The sequence below is a fragment of the Mus caroli genome, chromosome 3 (assembly GCF_900094665.2).
Source record: "Mus caroli chromosome 3, CAROLI_EIJ_v1.1, whole genome shotgun sequence".
NCBI classification, from domain to species: Eukaryota; Metazoa; Chordata; class Mammalia; order Rodentia; family Muridae; genus Mus; species Mus caroli.
In genome coordinates, this window is record NC_034572.1 from 23,677,309 (window position 1) to 23,702,449 (window position 25,141).

General features: G+C 44.3%; 1 protein-coding gene across 6 annotated transcripts in view; it reads left to right on the top strand.

The window, feature by feature from the left end:
• Nucleotides 1–25,141, top strand: part of Tnik (TRAF2 and NCK interacting kinase) — a 400,539-nt gene that overhangs the window by 269,988 nt on the left and 105,410 nt on the right. For all 6 annotated transcript variants that reach the window (XM_029475111.1, XM_021158657.1, XM_021158658.1 and 3 more), the window contains 4 exons: nt 1,853–1,943; nt 4,427–4,557; nt 16,929–16,983; nt 18,844–18,922. In XM_029475111.1, the coding sequence (XP_029330971.1) occupies nt 1,853–1,943; nt 4,427–4,557; nt 16,929–16,983; nt 18,844–18,922 (356 nt within the window). The remainder of the gene's footprint in view (nt 1–1,852; nt 1,944–4,426; nt 4,558–16,928; nt 16,984–18,843; nt 18,923–25,141) is intronic.

Below are 25,141 nucleotides of genomic sequence, written 5' to 3' on the forward strand. Positions count from 1 at the left end.
GGAGGGGAGAGAGAGAGAGAGAGAGAGAAAGAAAGAAAGAAAGAAAGAAAGAAAGAAAGAAAGAAAGAAAGAAAGAAAGAAAGAAGAGAAAAGAAAGAGGAGGAAGAAGAGAAAAAAGAGGAAGAGGAGGAGGAAGAAGAAGAGGAGGAGGAGGAGAAAGAGAAGGAGAAGGAGGAAGAAATGCTGTTACCAAAGCAGGGCCTCACACCGTCCCCTTACTAACTCTCAGGCTGTTTCTTCACCAAGAAAAACTACATTGTATGTGTTTGTGCGTACATGCCTCTGTGTGTGTGTGTGTGACTTACCTTTTATATAATGGTTGTGTTATTTGAAGAGAACAATTAAAAGAACAGATTAAATAATGAACAATTAAATAATGAAATCACAACACTCAGGTGCCTGATAGCATAACTTTGTAAGTACTAGTTCATGTATTTTGTTTCAAAACTAATTTTTAGATTATTTTGTTATAATTTCTCTGGAAAAAAGTAATTCTCTTATAATAAATCTGTCCCTCAGAGAACTTACACCACAACAAAAGTCTGAATCGGAGTAATTCCTGGAGAGACAGTCAGGTTGTCATTGGATGTCATTGAGTGCTTAATATCACAAACTCTGCACAAAGTTTCAAAAATATCAATTCTTAAAGTGACAGGATAAGAGTGAACCAAGAAAGCAGAAGTTATTTCTGTTTTGTGTGTTTGTGTACAATTGTGTCTGAGGGCATGCATCTGTGTCTGTGTGTACATATGCCTGTGTGCACACATTTGTGTCTACGTGTGCATGTGTCTGTGTGTACGTGTCTGTTGCCCATGTTTATGTCTGTGTGCACTTGTGTCTGTGTGTACTTGTGTCTGTGTGCATATGTGTCTTATGCACATGTGTTTCAGTGCACACATTTGTGCCTGTGTGCACAATTTGTGCCTGTGTGCACATGTGTCTATGTGCATGAGTTTGTGTCTGTGTGCACAGGTATTTGTGTGCACACGTTTGTGTCTGTGTGGACACTGTAAGGCTCCTGCAGCTGTCATCTCTCAGTTGCTGCCCTTTGATGCCTTTTATAGTCAGGGTCTAGAAACCAATAAGTTTGCTAAGTCATTAAATCAATGTTAAGTTAGTTCCCTCCCCATATCCTGTCTCTGCTGCCCTAGCACTGATTGTAGGCACCACCATCATGCTTGGCCTCTCTTAGTGTGATGTCTAACTCAGGTCCCCGAGGTAAAGGTCAAACACTTGACTAACTATGCTGCCTTCCCAGACCGTTTTTCTTTTGTAGTATAGACCACACTGAATAAGACCAAGGGGAAAGCCCTTGACTGGCTTGAAACGTATCTCATTGTGTTTAATTAAAATTGTATAATTGAAGATAACTTTTATATTCAAATCTCTGCTTCAATTGTCTGTCTGTTACACTTGGTGAAACCAGGTTAGTTTTCTAGAAGAACTGTTAATGTGTCCATTACAAATTAGCCCATATCAACAGACCTCACTCCTAGAGCACTGTGCCAGCTGAAATTCAAGCTGGTAGAAACCCAGATGTACCATTGTGCATGAAGTTTGCTCTACACAGAGCTTCTAATCACATAGGGCCATCAGTACCCCATCATATCTGACAGATCTACTATTATCAGATCTAATGTATTTGGTCAGCATACAGTCATGTGTATATGCCAGTTGGTGCTGATAGTGGCCTGTAGCTCAGCTCAGCAACATAGCTATATGAAAATGAAATAACCTCCTACAAATATCTCTGGGTGAGTTAAGTTTGAAGGTGATTGTTAGCATTCAATAGTGTGTTTCCATCTTCGTTTATATCCTATTAACTAACTCTCTCGCCTCTCCATTCCATTAGGGCCTGAGTCACCTGCACCAGCACAAAGTGATTCATCGAGATATCAAAGGGCAGAACGTCTTGTTGACTGAAAATGCAGAGGTTAAGCTAGGTATGGACAGCATCATGGGGCACAGCACTGCTGGAGACAATAGGTGTCAGCAGTCCTTTATGTAAAGCTGTCACTGCTGACTTGGGGGCCGGGCATTTCCCCAAAGATGAAAGAAAAATTGGGTTTTTTTTTGTTTGTTTGTTTTATCCATTTGAAAAGTATTTTCTCAAACCATCCTGAAGAGTGGCTTGTGTGATGACTAGAAGCCTACACGTAAGCACTGTGTAGAACTTTGTTCTCTGTAATGATTTGAAGTGACAGGCCTGGGCATCACCCTATTACACTCCATAGATGGTTTGTATCACTGCTGACATGATGGGGTATTGATGGCCCTAGATGTTTGGGTTTGGGTTTGTCTCATGAAAAATATTCATATTTGGAAGTATTTTGAATAATCCAGTTCTGCTGAGTTATACGTAAATTTACTTTATTATTTCCTACAGCTCCTGTATAAAGGGGATTCTCCAGAGTCCACTTTGAGTGCAACCTGATCACCCCACTTCACCCTGACAGAGTTGGTTGGGGGAGAAATATTTTTCTTTAGCAAATATATCAGAGCACATATATAACTGCCTCTGTTGCTGTGTCCTAACCAAAACAATAACAAACAAAACAAAACAAAACAAACAAAAAACAACTTAGAGGAGGAAGTGTCTGTCTTTGCTCACATTTGCAGAGTACAGTCCATCAGTGGAGAAGGTCCAGGCAGTGGGAACTTGATGCTGCTAGTCAGATTCACAGCCAGGAGCAGGGGGAGTGAATGTTTATATACTCACTTTCCCCACTTTGAGACAGCCCAGGACCCCAAATCCAGAGAATGGAGCCGCTCACAATGGGCTGGGTCTTCCCGCAGGCAAAATCCATCCAAACTCAGATGGAGACTCTCTTCTGGGCTGAGTTACAGCTGTTCCAGGGCCCTTTCACAGAAAATCTGGCAATTCTCTCATTTCGTTATCTAGAAGGGATTTTCTGTCCATGGAAATGTTCATTTCAAGATTAGAACACTTCTCCTTCGCTTTTGATAAGATGCATAATTTCCCATTGTATTAGCATTTGAAGCCAAATGTTCATCACAGGAATATTTGCTTTTAAAAGGAAGAACTTATATTGTGCACCTAAATAGATCCACGTATAGAGACCGGATAATCTAGCCTAGAGGACTTGCTGGTGCTGTTTAACAAGCTCTTGTTGGGAGTACAATGTATGCCACATCTCTCAAGAGATACTTAGATTAGCTTGTGTGAACAGGCCTATTCTATGTTGCTATCTTCATCTTTGTATTGTAGATTTGGAAAACCAAACACACAAATAGTTTGATTAATAGCCACACCGTTTACCAGTTGTAGGACAGTATGTGAAAACAATGACAGTCTAACACAAACTCTTAGGTCTTGATTGCCATTTTGTGTGTGTTATCATTTGTGGCCATGAAGGCTTTTACCAAACTCCTACTTCTTTTGATCTCAGGGGAGCCTTGGTATAATCAAATACTACAATTTGTAATTTTCTCACTGGTATATGTATCTACTTAATAATTAAATTTAAAAGTAGGCATTCGAGGTATAGAAATGGTAGAAGGGACCCAAATGCCCACCACCAGAGGAAAAGATAAAATGTAGAAATGGAAATTTAGTGGAAAGTTATTCAGCATTGAAAAGGAAGAAAACTGTGACATACGTTACAGCCTGGCTGAACTCTGAGGGCCTTATGTTATGTGAAATAAGATGTATTCTGTGTAATTTTGCTCTTACAGGAGAGGGGAGTGTCCTAGGGATGGGAGCAGGAGGATGACTGGGTAAAGTGTGGGACATAGGTTGTTAATGCTCAATGGTATAGACCCTCACTGGCAGAAGATGAAAATGATCCGGGGATGGATGGGGTGAGAATGATGCCATCTTAAGGGCTTTACTTGGCCCAGAAAATGTGCATAAAATGTGGATAAAATCTCTCCTAATGAAGTGTCTCTTGCTGTAATAAAACATCATGACCAAAGGAAATGGGTTAAGGAAAGGATTTAGTACAGCTCACAAGTCTCAGGTCACACTCCATTACTCATCAAAGTCAGCATGGGAACTCAAGGCAGGAACCGGGAGGCAGGAGCTGAAGCAGAGGCCATGGAGGAGTGCCGCTTACTGGCTTGCTCCATGCTACTTGCCTAGTTTGCGTTTTTATCCTCCTCATGATTGCCTGTCCAGGGATGGTTCCACCCGCAATGGGCTAGGTCCCTCCATAATCATCTATCAAGAAAATCCCCTACAGACTTGCCTACAGGCAACATGATGGAGATGTTTATCTCAACTGAGTTTCTTCTCTATGCAGTGATAAACATGTTGCTAAACATAGTGATATTCTCTATACAGAAGAAACCAGATGAAATCATAACGTTTATGTAATAGATACACTTTACTGCCTGAAGAACACACATTCATTTTACCCTCACATCCAACCTGAGATTCTAATTTATTCAACTGTCTTCTCATTAGTGGATTTTGGAGTGAGTGCCCAGCTTGACCGAACCGTGGGCAGGAGGAACACGTTCATCGGGACTCCCTACTGGATGGCACCAGAAGTCATTGCCTGTGATGAGAACCCGGATGCCACATATGATTTCAAGGTATGAGTTGGTTGGTCTGTGAAGCCATGTCCAGCCCCTTGTCCTCAGGTTTTCAGGGGTTGATCCTCATAGACACCTGTGATGTGGCTTACACAAAAGGAGATTTGGAAAATGGTATCTGGATCTAAGATTGTAAGATACTCAAGTAATAACTGTTTTGTAATGAATTTACCCACAGTATTTGGTCTCCTACTTACAAAATGATATTGAAATTATTTTCTATGCTTTTGAATGTATTCTTCTTACTCTTGAGAAATAGAGTGTTGTGTTGTTGGTTATAGTTTCGTTTTGGCAATATTTATATATTCTTATTTTTATCCTTTTTCATCTAATAAGTCTTTTGATTCATTTTTAATGATGCATAAAATTATTCCAACTGCACACAACACACATTTGTAGCAGATGTGCAGCTTGGTCTTCATGTGGGTCCCCTAACAACTGGAGAGGGGACTGTCTCTGACTCCGTTGCCTGCCATTGGATCCCTTTCCCCTAACAGGACTGCCTGGTTGGGTCTCAGTGAGAGGATGTGCTTAGCACTGCTGGGACTAGATGTCCCAGGGTGGGGTAGTACCCAAGGTGGGGCAGTACCCAAGGTGGGGCTTCCCCTTCTTCTCGGAGAGGGAGAGGGAGTAATGGGGCAGGGATTTGTAAGAGTGGGACTGGGAGGAAGGGAAGGAGTAGGAAGCTGTGATTGAGATGTAAAGTGGATAAAAAATATGTTATAGAAAGAAAAATATTCCATCTGTGCATATGAAAGGGGTTTCAGGCATTACTTCTATATATGCACAATATTTAAATCAGGATTAATATATTTATTTGTTTAAACATCATCTTTTAAAGTGAAAAGTTTCAGAGGGCAGGAAGAGATAGCTCAGTTGGCAAAGTACCTGCTTCTGAAGCAGAAGGCCCCGAGTGAGTCTTCCCGAAGCCACGCAAAGGGCAGTCATGGTGATGCAGCCTTGTAGTCCCAGCTCCGAGGAGAATCCTGAGCCTTGCCAGCCAGCCAGCCTAGCAAGGTCCAAGCCAATGACTGACCCTGTATCAAAATTCAAGGCTTCAGAGAAATAATAGCCAAAACTGACATCTGTCCTACCCATGCAGGTGCAGACATACATATGCCTGCACACCCATGCTCAGTCACAAAGGCTTAGAAATCACGCCTTCTAGCTTTCTCAGATGGGCTGCACACTGCTGTAACTCTCTGTGGCTTCTGTGCCCTAGCACCGAGGAACTCTTTGCTTCTATCAAACAAGAACACAGCATATACTGGTCACCCTATTTATTCCACTAACAAGCTAATATTCTCAAGGCTTCCTATGTTAAACCAAAATTTAAATATCGGGGGCATCTTTTCATAGTGAAATGGCAGCAGGTTCCTCGTTTCTTCGGGTTCACTGTAAATACTTCAAAGTTTCTTCTCTGTAGGAGGGATGAAGTAGAATGCGGGTCTATGCCTTGGCTTTCCTCTAGTGTGACTTGGCATCTCACAGAATTTTGATGGATCCCTTGTCACATTCAGTAAGCTTTTCCCGGCAGCCCTCCTTCATTCATCCCAACACAGTAACACGAGTCACAGTCATAAAGCCCCTCAAGAGCTGGTGACATTGCTTCTGCATAAATCCCTATTAAGAGAAAGTGAAACTGTGGACAGTGAGAGCTAGGGCCAGTTCAGAGTTCTCAGGCTAGGCACTAGGCAGAGAGACACCCTGTGGGCAAAAGGTTTGCTACCTGGGTTTGCTTTCATAGCTCAAGGACCTTCCGTCAAAATCCTACAAAGAGGGAAACTGGGGCCAGGTCTTCACAGGTGCATACCCAGTTGGTGACATTCTCTGAACTTCAACTTGAACATGAGTCTCCCAACTCTGCTCAAATCACTGCTCAAGTCACTTGTCCCACCCTGCAAAGGAGGGTCTCTTGTGGATTTGTGTGTTCTGTATTATACAGATGGGTTATTATTTGATTTGTCTGATTGCCTTTTAAAATGACTATGTTAAAAAAAATTAAGATAAGTCAGCATCAAGAGGGCCTCCCTATGAAAAGAATCTGTGGGGTTCTTCTTTATTGCAGCCTCGTCTTGTGTGTGTGGCATTTGCCTAGCTTCTGTATAAATCTCATATTTCTCATCCAAGTAGTACATTTGAGGAATTTCTCTTTTAAAGTTCACTTGCTTCTCCCCATTTGGTTACTGTTTTTAATCAGGTGAGCTCCATGCAAACACTGAAGTCTTTGAGACCCAGTGTCTCCGAGCATTGATGAAATCATTCACCTCTTTAGAGAAACGCAAGCTTGAAAACATAATAATCACCCTTCTCAAAGTTAGTCCCTCTAATGACCTGACGGCAATCTGTCTGAGAGCAGCTGCCTCGTTAAAAATTAATCCCCTGCCAAAATAAATGTCATTTATTTAAACTGCTAATGATCAGCACATTTGAATAATTCCATTTGCAAATCCGAGAGAGGATGCGCTACAAAATATATATCCCAGACGAGATATGCATATTTTAATTGGTTGTAAGCAACTCTTCAAACTGTGGTCGTATTTAACACGTGTTAACTAGTTTACATCTGTGCCATAGATAATTTGAACCACTTCAAAATATACCAGGCGGGAGCTGGAGGGTTGGTTCAGAGGTGAAGAGCACTTGTTGCTCTTGGAAGACCCAAGGATTCAAAATACCAGAATCCACGTGGTGCTTCTCAACCATCTTCAACTCGAATTTCAAAGGACCCAGTGTCCTCTTCTGACCTCCCAGGGTACCAGGCACACATGGTGCACAGAAACAACATGCAGAAAATATCCAGACACATAAATAAATAAAACTAAAATTTAAAGTAAGACTAATTATACAAGGAAGAGCCGAGTGTCTAGATTTTCACCCCTGACTTAATCTTTTAAGTGTCATGGTGGGCTATATTTATGTGCAGTGTATTTGGTCAAAGAATAGACAAGACCTCTGTGGCTGACTTGTTTTTAGGAGAGTACCTAGAATAAGCTTTTCCCTTTGGCCAATCCAGAACTTGGACTTGAATTCAAATCTTGGACTTCTCAGACAACTGCTAAGAAATTCTGTTTAAAGATGATGTGATACCAATATGTAAGAATAATTTTTTTTTACAAAAAGAAATTTTAAAAATGTCCTCACAGAGAAAACAGGTCCAACAATGTCAGTCATTTAGACTGTGGTGTGAACTTCTTTATAAAGATAGCTGTGCACATAAGTTGTTCGAAGAAAACTCCATGCCTAGGCTGTGAATTGTGTTCCTCACCTGTCAAGGGGAAAAGCAGCTTGTCCGAAGAGCTGATGAAAAGGATGAAGTAGAAAGGAATACTGGGGAGTGGCAGGGGTTTTATTTTGATGACTTCATGATTTTACTCAGAACCAGAGAAGATGGAGATCTTTACAACCTCGCCATTACTGTATCTTACCTTGTGCCCAGGAATGTGGTCTGTCAGCAGGAGACTACTTGACAGCAAGTTGACTTTGAAAGTATCTAATCAATCACTCTGGGTGTGTACTTAGTGAACTCCCACTGTGTGTGTCTCTGTGTGTGTTTGTGCATGTGTGTGTGTGCATGCACATGTGTGTGTGTGTGTGTGTGTGTGTGTGTGTGTGTGTGTGTGTGTGTGTAGTTAGCTGTCTCTGTATAACCCATTTCCTAGTGGAGCATTCACCAGAGACCTATGAAGCTCCAGGATTTGGTCCATGTAGGGGAATAGTTGGTCTATTTGAACCAACAGGAATCCCAGCCTCAGCAATGATCTCAAATGTTGAACTCTCACATACATTAAATGTATGCTTCCAGCATTTTCAGGTAGTGCTGATTGAATAATTGATACTTTGAACAGCACTAGATTCTGTAAGCTTCACCAAGAAAGTGCTGGCTTTAAAATGAAGGTGAAATGCCAAAGTCCATAGTTTGGTTTTATTATGTGATTTATCATTTATTATTATTGATTGACTATTATTTAGTTTATTTTTGAGGTGCTTTTAAGGACTGGTAGAAGTTTCTATTTTTCCAAATTCCCTTTTTGAAGATTTCTATTTGTGTATGCCTGTGCGTGTGTGTGTGTGTGTGTGTGTGTGTGTGTGTGTGCATGTGTACATGATTGCAGATGCTTTTAGAGGCCATTGGAGGGTGTCAGATCTTTCTAGGCTGGAGTTATGGGTGGTTGTGTGCCATGCAATGTGGGTGCTCAGAACTGAACTTAGGTCTGTGTTAGAACAGAACCTATTCATGATGACTGAACCATCTTTCCAGTTAAGAACTTTCTTTTGAAAGTCAAAGTAACTGCATATCCTAAGGATATCAGTGGAAAGGAGTGTGAGGAGATGGGGTTTTCACTGTAGTCTGGTTTTGTGTGGAAGCTGCTGGGTACGGGGGAAATCTCACCAAATGTTTAGGAGGAGAGCCTGCATTGCATCTGCCTGGTGTGCTGGCTTTCCCTGGGGGCCCTTCCTTTCTCGTTTTCAGAAATTCTGTCAAAACACTTCAAGCAAAAGGAAAGGTTTCATTTCTCTGGTAAGTATGCAGGGCAATAATGAAAGCTTTCCTGTTTAATAATAAGCATTCAAAGATTTGAAATTAATAAAACTGTTCAAAATTCCTAGGCTGTTTAAACTGGTATTTTTAAAACTTACTGTGAATTGTACTTCAGTAGGATGGAATCTGACAGGTATTTTATAGTCCTAAGTAATTGCCTCAACAGATATGTAGTAAAGGAAGTTCTCTGTGGCCAAGCCCACATCCATCAGAATTGGTTGAATAAAAACTGAATTCTCTAGCCAGTGGAATACTGTGCACCACTTGAGTGATGAGGCGCTGGAGTATCCTGTAAAATGTAAACACCAAAGCTTCCTCCTCTTAATGTAGCCTTACTCCAACTCCCCTGATGTGGAAACACACACACATACGTACATACATACATACACACATACACACATGTATGCACGTACATGCACACATGTGCACATGCACATACACAATGGGGTGGTGGTCAATCTGCAAATATCCTGGAATGCATAAGAGTACTTGGTCTTCGAGCACTTGAATGATGAATTCTTAGGTCTTATTTTATTTCTGTCCTGTTTAATGTTTTTGCATCAGTAGAATTTACTCATATAGTTAAGCTAGTGAGGTAATAGAAATAAGTCCAAGAAAATGCCTCCTCCCCACACCCCATGCCTGGTGGGCTCCTGCCTATGAGCCTGGCCTTTTAAAACATGCTGTGTCGCTCACCTCTACTCAAGAGCCTTGTCTCACAAATGTGGCAGCTTCTCTGCAGATGTAGGTGTTTCCTCTGCTTGCCAAGAAACTGCTCAGCTCCTTCAGTATCCCAGAGACAGACTTTATTCAGGCAGCATGCTAATGTCCCTTTGAACAAGGGGGTCAGCTGGAAATGAGGTGAGCAGTTATGTAATGGGAGAATCACCGGAAGGCAGGTATCATAGAGAACGCATTGGATAGATTGCCAAGCAGGGTAGAAATTCCATTTGTAAATATCTCCTGCTTCCTGTGTACTAAGCCCCATACATAGGTCCTTCTGAATTTGCTCAGACAGAAGATGCCAATGCAGTCACCAGGTAGTGCCACCAGGTGGGATTGTCTCCTCAGTCTCAGCAGCAGTCTCCCTTCCTTCGGGGACAGCACTGATCCAGTGGAGGATGCGTCTCCCCACAGTTTACCATGGCAGGAATGGGAGCTGTCTCTTTCCTCTGTTTTCTCTGTGATGGGGTTATCAGTGGCTGCGGCTGCCTGGACCTCCTCACTGACCCTCCCTTGGGTCATCTAGCATGGAGGTATCTGAAATGAGAGTGAGGATGATTGATACTTAGAAGTCAGACAGGACGGCTCTAAACCAGACCATGCCTCTTATTCTTGCAGTGCCTCCAGGGAACCATTTAACTTCTCTGGGCCTGCACAAAATGCGAATAATCAATTATCTATCACAATGTTGTAATACCATAAAGTGGGTTAATATTTATAAAGCTATCACACAGTGTCTGACACTTGCTAAGAGATGGGGTGGGGCAGCTTTGTATTCACACATCTCAGGAAAGGCTGCTTTTTCTGACGATTCTTTGTGACCTAAAGAAACAAGCAGTTTCTTATAACCCAGCTCTCTGTGGGTGTTGTCCATCTCTTGTTGCCTCCTTTTAAACCAGAACTTGCTTCTCTGAAGCTCCGACCGGTAGTCTAAGTAGATCTCCGTAAGGACCACACGCATGTATATGATTTTTTTATTGAAAACTTTCAAAAAGGAAAGACAAACTACATGTGCATGTCTAAATGGAAGACTATTTTCATGGCTGGGAAGCATGGAAGTCTCTCACTGTGGGCCCCTACTAGCAGAGTGTGGTCAGATGTCAGACAGATAAACAAATTCGAGGGCCTAAGTATCCCAAGGTGAGGGTAGCTTGGTGGTTTAGACAGACAGATAATAGCTTGATAACAAGTACACACAGCATGGACGGTTCTACAGCGCTTCCCAGCCATGAAAATAGGCTTCCATTTGGACATGCACGCTGACTGAGCTGCCAGTTGATAATAAATGACCCCGAGAGTCCTTCTGTGCCTTATTTGTTAAATGTCTGCTATGTGCATCGTGTCATGTTAGGTACTTAGAGCATATCAACTTATTGAATTCTTATATCAACCCCGCACGCTATGTGTTCTCTTCACATTGCAGCTGAGGAAATGGAATCCTGACTCTTGCTGGCTTGGTCTTGCCACTGTGTTTCCAGCTGTGTCAGAGACATTCAGAGTCTGTGGCTGCAGTGGTGCACACCAGGCTCCTGGCTAGTCCCTCATCCAGAGCGGCAGTTTTAGCCTAGGGTTGCTTTGCTTCTCTTCCACTCTGATGGGGCAGCCCAGGTCAGAAAGAATGCCTTTTTTTGTGTGTGTGTGTAGGTTACTGTGTGCCAAATGTCCCCAGGCCCCAGCCGGAAGCTGTACCTTGTGCCTGCCTTCTGAGAGGCACTATAATTTGTCTCTGTTCTGTTTGTAATGTGCACAGGGATGGGCTGTTAGTCATGCTGCAGGCACGGCAGCCCAGTGCTGAGGAAAGAGTGAATTTCCCACCTCCAGTCAGGGTGAGCTGCACCATGGCCAGGAGGAAACGTAAGGCCTGCCTCCCCCACTTCCTCCCTGCTCCTCTCTTGCCATCACCTTGCCAGTGGGAATGGGGGCACTTTCTCCTTTAAGTTCTGAAGTGTCTTTGGGATTCAGTAATGCATCTCAAGGTTAACCAGGGCCTGTCAGGGACATTTACAGCTTGCAAAACAGGCAGTTAAGCAGAGATTACAAGCAGCTTTGGCTTTATATGAATAAGAATTTAAGAACATAAATATTTCCTCTTGGGAAAATAGTATAACTCTAGTCCAAAATGATCCTGTTAATAATGTGAAACAAAGACTTCAAGAAGCAATAGTCATGTGACTAGCCTGGTCATGTGACTAGACAAGGATGCACAGCTTATTTAGATGGAATGATGGGGCTTTTGGTTATAACTGGTGTGTATGTGTGTGTGTGTTTAAGAAGGCTAATCAAGAGAGGCATTGCTTTTTTACTAACCATTCCTGCTTCCTGTGGTACAGTTCTAGGATTTCCCTATTGTCAAACTCTGCCTCTTCATGTTTCTCTTCTAGTACTGCTGTGAATGTGTACACACACACACACACCACCACCCCCCACACACACCACCACACCACACATATACATACTACATGTATACATGTATGCAAACACATACATACACACATGCATGTATGCACATATACATATCTATACATGTATACACACACAAACATATATATATATATATATATATATATATATATATATATATATACATATAGATACATACACACTTACTTAGGGTCATTTTCAAGTATCTTTGGCTGGAATCACCCTTACTTCATCACTGGAAATCTAGAGTCACGCAGCCCAGAGCTGATGTGAGGAGCATGGCTATCTATCTTCAGAAGTTCTGCCTCCCTCCCACCTTTCTTCCCCAGCATCATTCATCAGTAGTTGGCATGTTGCCCCCGGTTGCAAGATGGGTGTTGTAACTCCAGACGCCATGTTTTTATTCAAGGCATTAAGAAGTTGAAAGGAGTTTGTAAGACAGCAGCTGTGTTAGCTCCCTATTTTGGGAAAAGCACAAGCTCCCAGGGCTGTTTGCGTATGTCTCATTGGCTGTAGATCTGGTCACAAATCTTAACTCCCTGCCAGAGTTCCAGGAGAAGCAGCTATGGGGTACTCTGAAATGGCAGGAGCTGTGGCAGTGGGGGTTAAAGGTGCCTTCAGGTTAACCGACAAATGGTGTCTGCCACAACTGCATGGAGGGTAACCATGACAACCAAACTGGCAGGCCAAGGAACCCTCACCCAGCAGAGAGAGTGAGCTGAGAAAATCCATATGCTTGAGCCCCACTGTGCACCAGATTTTGTGCTAGGCAGTGTTCCTGAAAACATGCACGCCACCGGCACCTCCTGTGCCATTGAAAAAGCTAAGCTGGGCAGCTTTCTCCAAGTCACTAAATTAGAAACCTGGAACTGAATCTGGCTCTCTCTGCTTTGAAAACCTGTTCTCTCTACCAACCTATATTTCCTATAGGCAGCTCAGACTGGCTTTGTAGCATAGCAATGGGAAGCTTGGGACATCCCAGCACCTTTGTTTTTGCAGCACCTCAGTCACCTGAGGACAAAGGGAGAATTAGGAGCAGTTATTCATGGGTTGCTAACCTGAAGATGAGTACTCAAGACCTAGCACTGTAATAATTAGAGAAGGAATGGCCAAGGCCATGGGAGAAAGACCCAGCTCCATTTAACCCATGGAGCTGAGCTCCTCTGGAATCGGGGCCATGGAGATCTGTGAAGACAGCAGACCCTGCCATTTGCTTTTTGCTCTCATGTGCCTTCTCCTTGTTTATTAATTTAGTGTGTCTATAGTAAGGGCCTACTATGTGCCAGCACTGTTCAGTGAACAAAATGAAGATCTATGACACAAGGCCTTATCTTATCCACTCTGTATTTCTCTCTCTCTCTCTCTCTCTCTCTCTCTCTCGTATATGTTGATGTAAAGGGTGTAATGACAACACAGAATGCTGTCAACAGAGAGCATGGTGAGGGGAGTCACCCATGTGAGGGGCTAGCATGAGGAAAAGGTTGGTACAAGAGAAGGAAGCCGAGGGAATCCAGACTTCTTGGAGGGGAGGAGTCAGGAGGGGCCAACCTTCACATCTCTGGGGATCTGCCCTCTTTACCACATCTCCCTCCATGTAGGGAAGTCTGTACAGAAGCTCGGAGTCAGAAGTGAAGTTAGCTGCACTGAGCATTTTATCTCAGTCTCAAGCCTGGCTGTAGCCCTCTCAGCTTGGGGCCATCAGTTCCTTCCAAATGCATGAACTGTCCCACCGGCTCAAAGCTCACTGGGCCTGAAGGCCATTTCAGTCTACTCCTGCCCTGTCAGCTCACAGCTGAGAGCCTGACTCCTCCTTCATGCTACAGAAATGTTCCACTCCTGGGCTACCGAGAAACTGCCAGAGGAACTACCAAGTCCTGAGGACAGTGGAGTACTATCAAGTAATTCAGGGACCTTTTATGATGACCCTCAGTTTCCAGACTTTTCTCCCCACCGGGAACGACTTGGTGTTCTCATCATGTTCCCAAGCAACTACCTTTCTCTACCAACCCGTGAAGCCCAGACTAGAGGGCAGCGTTTTCATCTTTGTCGGGTTTCACTCCTGAGCCAATAGTAACAGGTGAGCCTGGAGCTCAACAAGCAAGGCCAGGAGACGCAAGGCACAGTCACCACGTGCTTGGAGGTACACGCACCACACACCAGTGGGATTGTGTGCTATGGAACTTCGGAAGAAATCCAGAAAGAGAGCAGAGAGAGGACAAGAGTTGACTCCCTGCACTGTGGTGACTTAGGATCTAAGCACAGTGCCTTACTCTCTCCATTGCTATGAGCTCTAAAGAGATTGCACTCTGTGGGAAAGCCTGGGCACCCTGGATATCCCTTTGTATATTGTAAGAAACCCTGCTCAAGTACTGAACAGGCCTTGCTTTTATTCACAGGCTTCTGAGCAATTCAGTTCTAGCCAATGACCCAGCATCTATACCATGGCTCCCTTCCAACTATGCCTTTTGACCCTCACCCCGCCCCCCAACCCCCTCCCCCACACACCCTCCTGCACCTCCCTGCCCCCCCCATACCTGCCATGAGAGTTTGCTTGGTGGGAATAGTGAAGAAGCTTCACTTTGATATCTATAATGTGAGGATTGAATAATGTGCATGAAATTCCCAAGATGCTGGGAGTGTGGTGGCTAATGACACCACGGTGCATACAGGTCAGAGAGTCAAGCCCACATTAGGTTTTCTCACCCATCCACTGGGACACGGGAACAGCGAACAATTTCTGAGCTCATCTCACTGGCTTTGTTCTTGTCTTGGTGACTCCAGCCACGCTGCACTTACAATCATGTCACCTGTGAGGAAACATGCATACTATTAGACATGGAGATTCCTTCTGGTAAAGTGAGAAGCACTGGGCTGGAAAACTCAGATTAGTGCCTGAAAGTCAGTCCAAACCTAAGAAGGCAGGTTATAACTTTTTTTTCAAAAACAATTTTTATTAGATATTTTCTTCATTTACATTTCAAATGTTGTCCCGAAAGTCCCCTATACCCTCCCCTCACCCTGCTCCCCAACCCACACACTCTTGCTTTCAGGCCCTGGCATTCGATGTACTGGGGCATATAATCTTCACAAGACCAAGGGCCTCTCCTCCCAATGATGGCCGACTAGGCCAGCTTCTGCTACATATGCAGCTAGAGACACAAGCTCAGGGGGGTACTGGTTAGTTCATATTATTCTTCCTCCTATAGGGTTGCAGACCCCTTCAGCTCCTTGGGTACTTTCTCTAGCTCCTCCATTGGGGGCCCTGTGTTCCATCCAATAGATGACTGTGAGCATCCACTTCTGTATTTGCCAGGCACCGGCATAGCCTCACAGGAGACAGCTATATCAGGGTCCTGTCAGCAAGATTTTGCTGGCATATGCAATAGTGTCTGGGTTTAGTGGCTGTTTATGGGATGGATCCCCTGGTGGGGCAGTCTCTGGATGGTCCTCCCTTCCACCTCAGATCCAAACTTTGTCTCTATAACTCCTTCCATGGGTATTTTGTTCCCCACTCTAAGGCAGGTTATAACTTAAAGAGCTATTTTCCATTGGCAGTTTGTAAACAAGTTGGAGAACATGTGGTTGTCCACACTGAAATGTCCATGCACACCCTATTGTCATCATGCCACAGTAAAAGACATGTTGTTGTTCATTAAACACAAGTAGATGTGACTAGAATACCTCCTAAATAGTCTGCCAGCTCTACCTGTTGGTATTTCTTCAGAAGGCATAAAAGCTTGTACCTAAGACCCAGACATTTCATAGAGAATAGCTCAACCTGGAGACACTCCAAATGCCTGTCAGCAAGTGAGAGCAAACTCCAGTGCATCACTCAGTAGAATACTACTAAAGAACAAGAGGGCAAGAAGGGCCAAGATATGGTACAAGAGAGAGGGCCTTCGGGAACTCTCTGATTAGCAATACGAACCAGACTCGAGAGGCACGTACTGTTACATTTCTTTTCTATAAAATTTGGAAGATGAAATCAATCTACCATGACAGAGAACAGGTGGGTAAGTCACCTAGACAGTAGAACGAAGGATGGGCAAGAAGCGGGAAGCTTCAGGGGGGAGAGTGCCATCTTCTGGAGGTGTGATGTTTGCTGCCCTGGTGGTGGGGTCACATGAGTGACCTAACTCATCAAACAGTATACGTCATACATGTGCCATTTACTATGTAACAACTATAATTCAATAAAAGCATTAAAAGAAAAACTGCATACCTGATAGAAAAATAGAAAGGGGAGACTATTTACAGAATGGAAGGGAAAGAGGTGGATAATGGAAGAGAGCCAGGAGGAAGGTCCACGGTAGGCAGATGTTCTGACAGCAGCATGAAATCCACTATTTTACAGGAGTTAAAAAAAATATTGAAAAGAGCAAAATTTCACATGGTTTGACTGACATCTAAATCTCAGTAATAAAGTAACTTTTTAAAACCTTATATTTCTTTCCATACATTTATTGGAAACTACCATTTGCCAGACAGGCACCGGGAAAATGCATATGATGAGAAATGAGAAGTGAGCGTGACTCCTCTGGCTTTGCAGCTGGTTGGAGAAATAGGTTTGTGAAGACAATGGATTGACTTCCCCACAGGCTGTTCCGAAGTAATTACCAGGTTTAACCAAATTGTCCTCTGTTGATTGAATTTATGTGTGTATCTGTGCTTTCTTGTTTTGCAGAGTGACTTGTGGTCTTTGGGAATCACCGCCATTGAGATGGCAGAAGGTGCCCCCCGTAAGTTCCTTCCTCTGGGGGAAAATCTGCTGCTGGTTGGTTCTGCAGGTCCTGCGGGCTCCTTGCCAGGGCTGCGGTTGGCCTACTTCTGCTACGCCGAGCTCGGCATGGGTCTGATGTGGCATATTTAGAAAGCAGAGGCAATTTAAATCAACCAGGAATCTGTTTGTTGCAGAGCAGTGAGCAGATCTGTGTTTTGCTAGGAAGGAAGAGTGCAGACGCTGGAGGAGGCGTTTTGTCTTGCCCACTTACTGTGTGGCTCATTCTGGAGGCACTGCGCCTCTCTCACAGGCACCACAGACACTCCCACAGACAAGGTCAGCTCCCCAGTACGAAACTCCAAAGCTGAATTCCTCAGGTGCAGCTCTCACAAATCCATGAAGTCGGAGGCTGACCCTCTTATGAAAATATAAACGTTTGGAGCTTTAGATGTCTGTGCCCTTGTTGGAGCCCTGTCCCAGACACTGGCAACCTTGAGAACTTCCCAAGTTCCCTGGGACGTTCTGTGTTAGTACCAAAGAACACCTCTGGGAGCTGCAGCGGTGGCCTCGGAGACTTCCACTGGACCTCCCAGACCGCCTGACGGAGTCTTCCTTTACCCACCAGTGCCAACCACAGTAAAGACAGCAAGGCTCACCCTTTCCTGACAGACAAGGATTCACTTTGCAGGCAGCTGTGATTCAAGCAACACCCAGGCAGACTGTGCCTGGATTACAGGGCAGTCTAGATCCTCCCTCCCCTACCCAGGGCTACAGTTGCATAGTGATAGCGAACCTTTCCCGGCAACTTTTCTACCTCCCTTTACATGGGAACTGGCCCCAGTCACATCCTTGCTTGTGTTTCCTACCCTGTCACACTTGCTCAGCCACTTTTCCCAGGACTGAAAAGGCCCTTCGCCCTCAGGACAGATGGTTCTTAACCTCAGGACTCTTCCTATACACTGTCACTGCTGTCACACCATCACTGCTGTCACGAGGATCTAAGTTCCTTGAATCCATCTGCAACATGATTGCCTGGGAGTGTTTGTTGACAAGATTGCCTTTGTTCACAATGACATTTGTGAGTCAGAAAATTTGGATACCACAGTCTTAAAACTGTGTTATCATCCCTAGTGGTAGACAGGACTATAAATAAACTCTGCCCACAGAATCCTCTGGCATTGAGGAAGCATATATTCTCAATCTTGGTATAGAAGAGAAGGGGGAAAGAATCCTGTATTCTCACTGTGAGAAAGTAAGCTAATAAGATATGTTGATTGAAATAAGAATATACAGTATGTCCATGAGAAAAGATTACATCATGTCTGTAAGCTGACTTCATTCTTCCATCATTCTGGGGCCAGAACAAAGCACATCTTGCACCCTGAAAAGCTAGCAGGGACATTTGGAAACAGAACGGTCTTCTGGCAGAGGACCAAAAGTCTAAAACTTTGCATAGTTAGCAATGCCTGTCTGAGCCTCCAGTGGGGAAGACACTGACTTTGGATGTTCAGATACCAGTTATATTGTGCTTAGGTTTTTGTTAAAAAAAAAAAAATTACCCCAACCATGCCAATCATAGCTGTCACCCGATGGTGTTTATTTTGAATGGCAGGTGGCTAGTTGTTGACCCCCGTGACTTGTTTTCCTTATGAAGTAAAGGTGTGACCCCGAGGGCTGTTAACGTCTGTTTAAAATGTGTGTTTTATGAGATCCATCTAATTAGACATCAGCTCTTTGATTGTCTGCCAGTTGGAAGCTTTGAGGTTCTGACCCCTTGCTCCCAAGAGCCTTATGGACATGTGCATACTTTGTGTACAGCCAGGATGGTAGTGTGGGTGGCCTCTAACTGGATCTGGTCCTTGTTTTTGGTCTCCTGTAGCCCTCTGTGACATGCATCCCATGAGAGCCCTCTTCCTCATCCCAAGGAACCCTGCACCTCGGCTCAAGTCTAAGAAGTGGTGAGTTTGCTCCCCAGTGCTTTTCAGATCTGAGGGCGGAGCTTTCCTGTGATCTTTCATTTCTGTGTGTATGTATGGACATGTGTCTGCAGTGCACCCACATGTGCTTGTATGTAGATGCCTTGGGTTGGCCTCTGTTATCTTTCACAGTTGCTTTCCTCCCTTACTTTGATAGACAAAGTGTTTTGTTATACCAGAGCCCCAGCAATCTTTCATAGGATTACAGGCACACGCTAGCACACCTGGCTTTCTACACGAGTGCTAGGGTTCTGAACTCAGTTCTCGTGCTTGAATGACAAGCACTGTAGCAACCACACTATCCACCCAACCTCTCTCTGAGATCTTCTTTTGAGTTACCCCTGATCCCTAGGTCCTTCTGGCTAGATACTTTTAAAAAATGCATGCCACAGCTTGATAGGTGACATTCTGTGTGCCACCATTGATCTTGGACTTGAGGCTTGGCTACCTGCTGTCTATACAGCAGCTTGTTAACCCTATCCTCAAGGCAAGGAGCTATTCGCCAAAATGGAGCCCAAGTAATGGCACGAACATGATGTGATTTATGCCTGCAGGGGTGTGCTAGCCTGGCTGCACGGCACATTTCTTCGGAAAAGGTGATGATTTAGAGTCAGCCCATGCTATTCCTCAAGACAGTGGTTCCCTGCACGCCCACACAGACCTGCTAATGGTCCTTGTGATGCTTCTGGCATGAGCAATTGTGGTTCTTTGTGGTTTTTTTCCAGTCCCTTTCTTTTTGTGACAGGACATGCTGGCTTTCTATTTGGGGACAGGAGTACAACCTTTGTTCTTAATAAACTTATCCTGACAAAAAGGTGACTTGTTCTAAAGAGAGCTACTACTTGCTACTCCCTGAGAACGGGGTAAGACAGGAGTGTGGATGGTGAGCAACCAGGTGAGGCTTGGAAATGGAGTCCTCTGGTTATGCCAAAGGTTTCCTGTCACTTCTCTGTGTACTTATATTGGGGGTCTTTATGCTTTGTTATATGATGCCCCCCCCCCCGTCTTCCCTGCTGCAGAAGTGACATGGCCTCCTGATACATGCTTACATCTCCTCTAGCATTGGAGTCAATCCCTACCAGCCTGTGACCTCCTGTGATTTTATAGGCACAAGCCCTGAATAATTCAACTAAACAGGAACAAATTGTTTGTCCCTTTTCTTATGACTTAAGGCTCAGGCCCTTGACTGGCATCCTCCTGTTTCCCACCCACAGACACCACCCACCACATAGAGCAGGCTTAATTAGCACCAATCAGCTGCTAATGACATGGTAACCCTGGCTCAACAGAGGAAAGGCACACAGAGGGGAAGGAAACAGAAAAGCCACAAGCAATGACAGTCTCTCAGTTGCCAGACCTGCAAGGGGGTTGTGAGTTGCTATTGGTAACCAGGAGGCAAAGCCTTCCCTGCTCTCCTTCCTCTCAGAGGGTCACTGTGGTAAGAGAATTGCATGTTCTCTCCCCAGCAACAGCCTTTCATTGGGTACCACATAGCATGTGGTGACAGAGCGCAGGAGGGCCCCTCCTCACTCTTCTGAGATCTTTCTCTCCTTTCCTCCCTGGATCCGACTCCCAGAGAGAGGAGCCAGCTCCGTTCCTTCCCCTGGAAGCAACAGTGACTCTGCAAAGCTTGCTGCCTGCCAGATTTCTGCTTGTAATGTGCCAAGCTTCTGGGGGTGGGGGTTACTGTCTACCGTGGGCCTCACTTCCCATCCCCTCCTCTCCTGTCACTGCTCCGGGGAGGTATTTTAAGCCTTTCCACAGAAGAACAAGCTGGCCATCCGCAGACATGCGTCATCTCATGAGCTACATTGACTACTTTATCATTTCTATAACAAATACCTGACAAGATCAAGTTCAGAGAGGATGATTTCCTTTAGGTCGCAATTAAAGAAGGGATACAGCCCATCGTGGAAAAGGAACTAAGGCAGGGGTTATACTGTGTGCACAACCAAGAACACAGAGAGAGATAAATGCTGATATTCAGCTGTTTTCATCCTCTTTTTTTTTTATCCAGAGACTCCAAGCCCTGCATGGTGCTACACACATGGGGGATAGATCGTCCCTCCTAAGTAGAACCTAAAGCCTGCTCATTTTACTGGCATCCTCCCAGGTGTGTCTCAGATAATTCTAAACCCAGTCAAACTAACAATGAAGACTAGCCACCATATGCCCACTCCTTGCCACCTTGACCCTCGACTATAAAGCTCCACCTCTGGGCCCCAAAGGCACATGATCATCTCATCATGCAAAGTGCCTTTACCTCCTCTACACCAGTCTCCTCAATCTTAACAGTTCCATAGCCTGTTGCTAAAGGCCCAAAGCCTTTGCGATTCTCAAGGTATCTCTTAACTCTAAGACCTGTAAAATTAAAACCCAGCTCACATATTTCCAATATGAAGTAGCACAAAATAAACATTCTCGTTCCAATAGAGAGGGATAGATAAGGAGACTTTAAGGCCTGAGCTTAGCAGGGAAAACACAAAATCCTGAGGTTCAGTGTCAAGCATCCAAGGCTCCTGGTGATGTCATCTGGTCTCCACCAGCCGTGCCTCTCCTACTCTGCCCACAGCACACATAGCCTCCCTTCGAATGGCTCCACTCCATACCTATAACTCTCCTTAGTGGCTCTCCCATAATCCCAGCAAAATCTAATATACTGAGTTCTCCCTTACAAATGAGGCTTCACTTCACGGCATTACGCAATGGCTTTTGGGGCTCCTTGAAGAGAATCTTACTCTGCGGGTTATTGCCTTACCTTTCAAAGCTCTTGCTACGGGTTCTCAGTGCGCACAGTGAGCTGGGTCCCTCCACATCAATCACTAATCAAGAAAATTCCCCCAAAGACTTGCCTGAAAGCCAGTCTCATAGAGGCATTTTCTCAACGACAGAGAGGTGTCCCTAGATGACATGGGATTGTGTCAAGTTGACAAAAAAAATCTAGCCAGCACACACCCTACCCACCAACCCTGACTGTTTTTTTAGAGTTCCATGCCTGCTGTCAGGCACTTTAGTTTTGAGATAGAACAAAAGGTAGGGCTGTAGGGCTATAGGGCTGTAGGTGTGTGTGTGTGTGTGTGTGTGTATGTGTGTGCCAAATGAAAATAATGATGATATAAAGTAGATGCCACAAAATATTTGAGATACATTGAACTGGCTAGTTTGTACTGTGACTGTATACTTCACCAAAATCCAAACCGAAACTGGAGCATGAGTTTTTTTTAAATTAACCTGTTCTGTTCCGCTTCCCCAAATCCATCTACAGCAATCCCTTTAAACAATGCTGTGTAGCCACCTGCTACATAATAAAATTCGGGTTAGCAGTGGACTCCATGTACGACAGTGGTGCCTTAAGACTGGACCACCTGGTGCCTCTGCAGCCATGTTGGCAAGAGCATATAGGTTCTATGATGTTCCCACAATGATAAAGTCATCTGTCAAACTCTGCCGCTGAACACTGCTCAGTGGTGCCCATTTTATTTTGCAGAAGTATGCGGGGGGGGGGGCAATGTTTGATTTCCATGTCACAATCCTTAAGAAAGGATTTTTTTCTTCCTTGAGTCTAGTGATGGTCAGAGAATGGTCAGGTGTCCCCATGGTCATGTCAGCACTAATTACAAGAGGCATTTAAAATGAATTAACATGTTTAATTGATACAGCAGTGTTTTAATGTATGCACTGTGGACATCTACATTTGTAGCCAGGGAAGAGGGCGCAGAGAAGTCATTTGCCCTGAGCCACACAAGAGATGAAGCCCAAGGCAGAGAAAGGGGGTAGTTGTGAAAACTAAAAGAGATTTTCAATGTCAAAATTACCTGTATGGATATGATGTCTATCCAAAGCATCCATCCTTCCTGATCACAATGGCTAAAGTAACCAACTTCACTGTGTAACCAGGGTGACGCTGTCACGCCCTCAGACTGTGAGCATCAAACACAGGCTATATTGATTATATTGATAACCTTCCTGGAAGTTGTTATCTTTTTGTATTCTGAGGGACAAAGCTAAGTTACCAGCAGTACCACAAATTTACCCTTAACCCACCGAAATACTGAGCAAACAGGTATTCAACTCCCATGAAGTTCTTTCACTTGTAATTAAATGTGCAATTAAACATATTGATTCCTTGGTCACAGCAACTTAGAAAATAAGTGAACACTTCTTTAAAGACATGGGAGTTTGTTTTGGGGTCATTCTAGGTGGAGATGGGACCCTGCTATGTAGTCCAGGTTGTCCCCAAATTCACTATATAACTTATAGCCCCAAACTCATGATGATCCTCCTGCCTCAACCTTCCAAGTTGCTAGGAGTATGGGAATGTGCCAACACTAGACTTGAGGGTATGTTTTAAGTGAGCAACATTTTCTCTTCAAATGATGCCTATAAAAAGGATAGAGATGTATTACCAGCTTTGCAAGCTCTGTGCCTTATCTCTGTCCTTTGGACAGAGGTCGTTCCCTCCAGCAGAGCTCTGAAAAGGGAGATCTCGTAGCCGGTTCTTTTAATGGAACACTGCTGGAGCACTGTTCTGCCCGTAGAGTTGGAGCTTTTTCTGGCTTTTTTTTTTTTTTTGGTTGTTTTGTTTCTAGATGTCAGTGTTTGAAAAACGAATGCACAGTCTATTGAGGTCTGGATCTCATTTTTCAAATTGGATGTGATTGCTTTTATTTATCACCCTCTAATTAATAGTGGAGCACTTTACAATAAAAAATAAGCACCTCCTCTGAGCCACCAGTGAGAGAGAACTCATGTGTCGTTCCCTGTGAATATTTCATAGCTGTCTTAAGTTAGTCTGGTTTTCATGGTTTTGATGCTGATTTTCTTACCCAGGGCAGCCACATGGCATTTGCCAGGTTTGCCGATGTTGTTTTGAGGCTCCTGTCATACAGTTTCCAGTTCATTCTTTAGATGAGTCATTTTCCCCACCTTTTTCTTTTTAGTTGATTGATTTGGGAAAGAGAATCATACTACTCCTTGCAACAAATTGCTCCCTTTCTTGCATTATTTTATGTACACATATTATATATATTAACTATTTATTTATTCTCTCTGTATGTGTGTCTGTCTGTATGTTTGTGTCTGTGTCTGTCTGTGTGTGTGTCTATATGTGTGTGTATGTGTGTGTGCAGTCAAGCACATGCTACAGTGCATACATAGAGATCAGAGGACAACTGTCAGCAGTTGGTTCTCTCCTTCCATCTTGTCGATGCGGGGTCTCTCTTGATGCTTCTGCCTTGCTATGTACTCCAAGATAGCTGTCCCTGAGCCTCCAGACTTCCTTAAGTCTCCCTTTGGGGACTAGGATAACAGATGCTAACAGTCCCACAGCCTTCTGACTTGGGTCTGGGATTGAACCCAGGTTGTCAGATTTGTACATGACCTTACCTGCTGAGCCTTCTCCCCAACCCTCTCTTGAACTTGGATGCTGGAAGACACGCCGCTCATGGTATTCTTTGTGATGAAGATACTTCTCAGCCTGAAATACATATGTTTCTGGGAAGTGCTCCTGTCAGGGAGTATGACAAAGTCTTCCTTTGGAGGTGGATGGATGGGGGGAAATCCATAGTACAGCCACAAGAGGGCAACAGAGAGCAAAACCTGGCTCCCTTCAGAGTAGGCAAGGTGCTCAGTTGTCTGGGGTTCCACTGAGATACTGGGGGGAGAATCACTGAGCTCTCTGTGGAGAGCCTTGGAAAGGCACACACACTGGGAAGCTGGGAAGTTAATTACTTCCAACTCTGGATAACTTCTTGGAACTTTCAGCAAGAACACACATGCTCTATCCATAAATCCAGGCTAAAGTCCACAGTAACTGCTGCTGCACTGTGGCCTTGCCTGCCCTGGCTGCTGTGGTATCTGCCTCCAGGGCTTCCCAGCTTCCAGAACACTTTAGCATAGGCTTTATCTAGAAAGAAATTGGGCCTTCAGAGGAGTGGGCATTAGTTAAGTGTAGGAACTAAAATGCCACAATTAAATCTCCAAGTCCTTATGTTGGTGACCGAAAGACCCAACCATCCTTCCCTCATCGACTAGAAAACAGAATTCAGAAGCAACTATAAGGTTGCTATTTAAACATTTGGCCCAGGCATGTGTGGTGGTGCACACTTTTAATCCGAGTACTTAGGAGGCAAAGGCAAGCAGATCTCTGAGTTCAAGGCCAGCATGGTCTACAAAGAGAGTTCCAGGACAGCCAGGACTCTT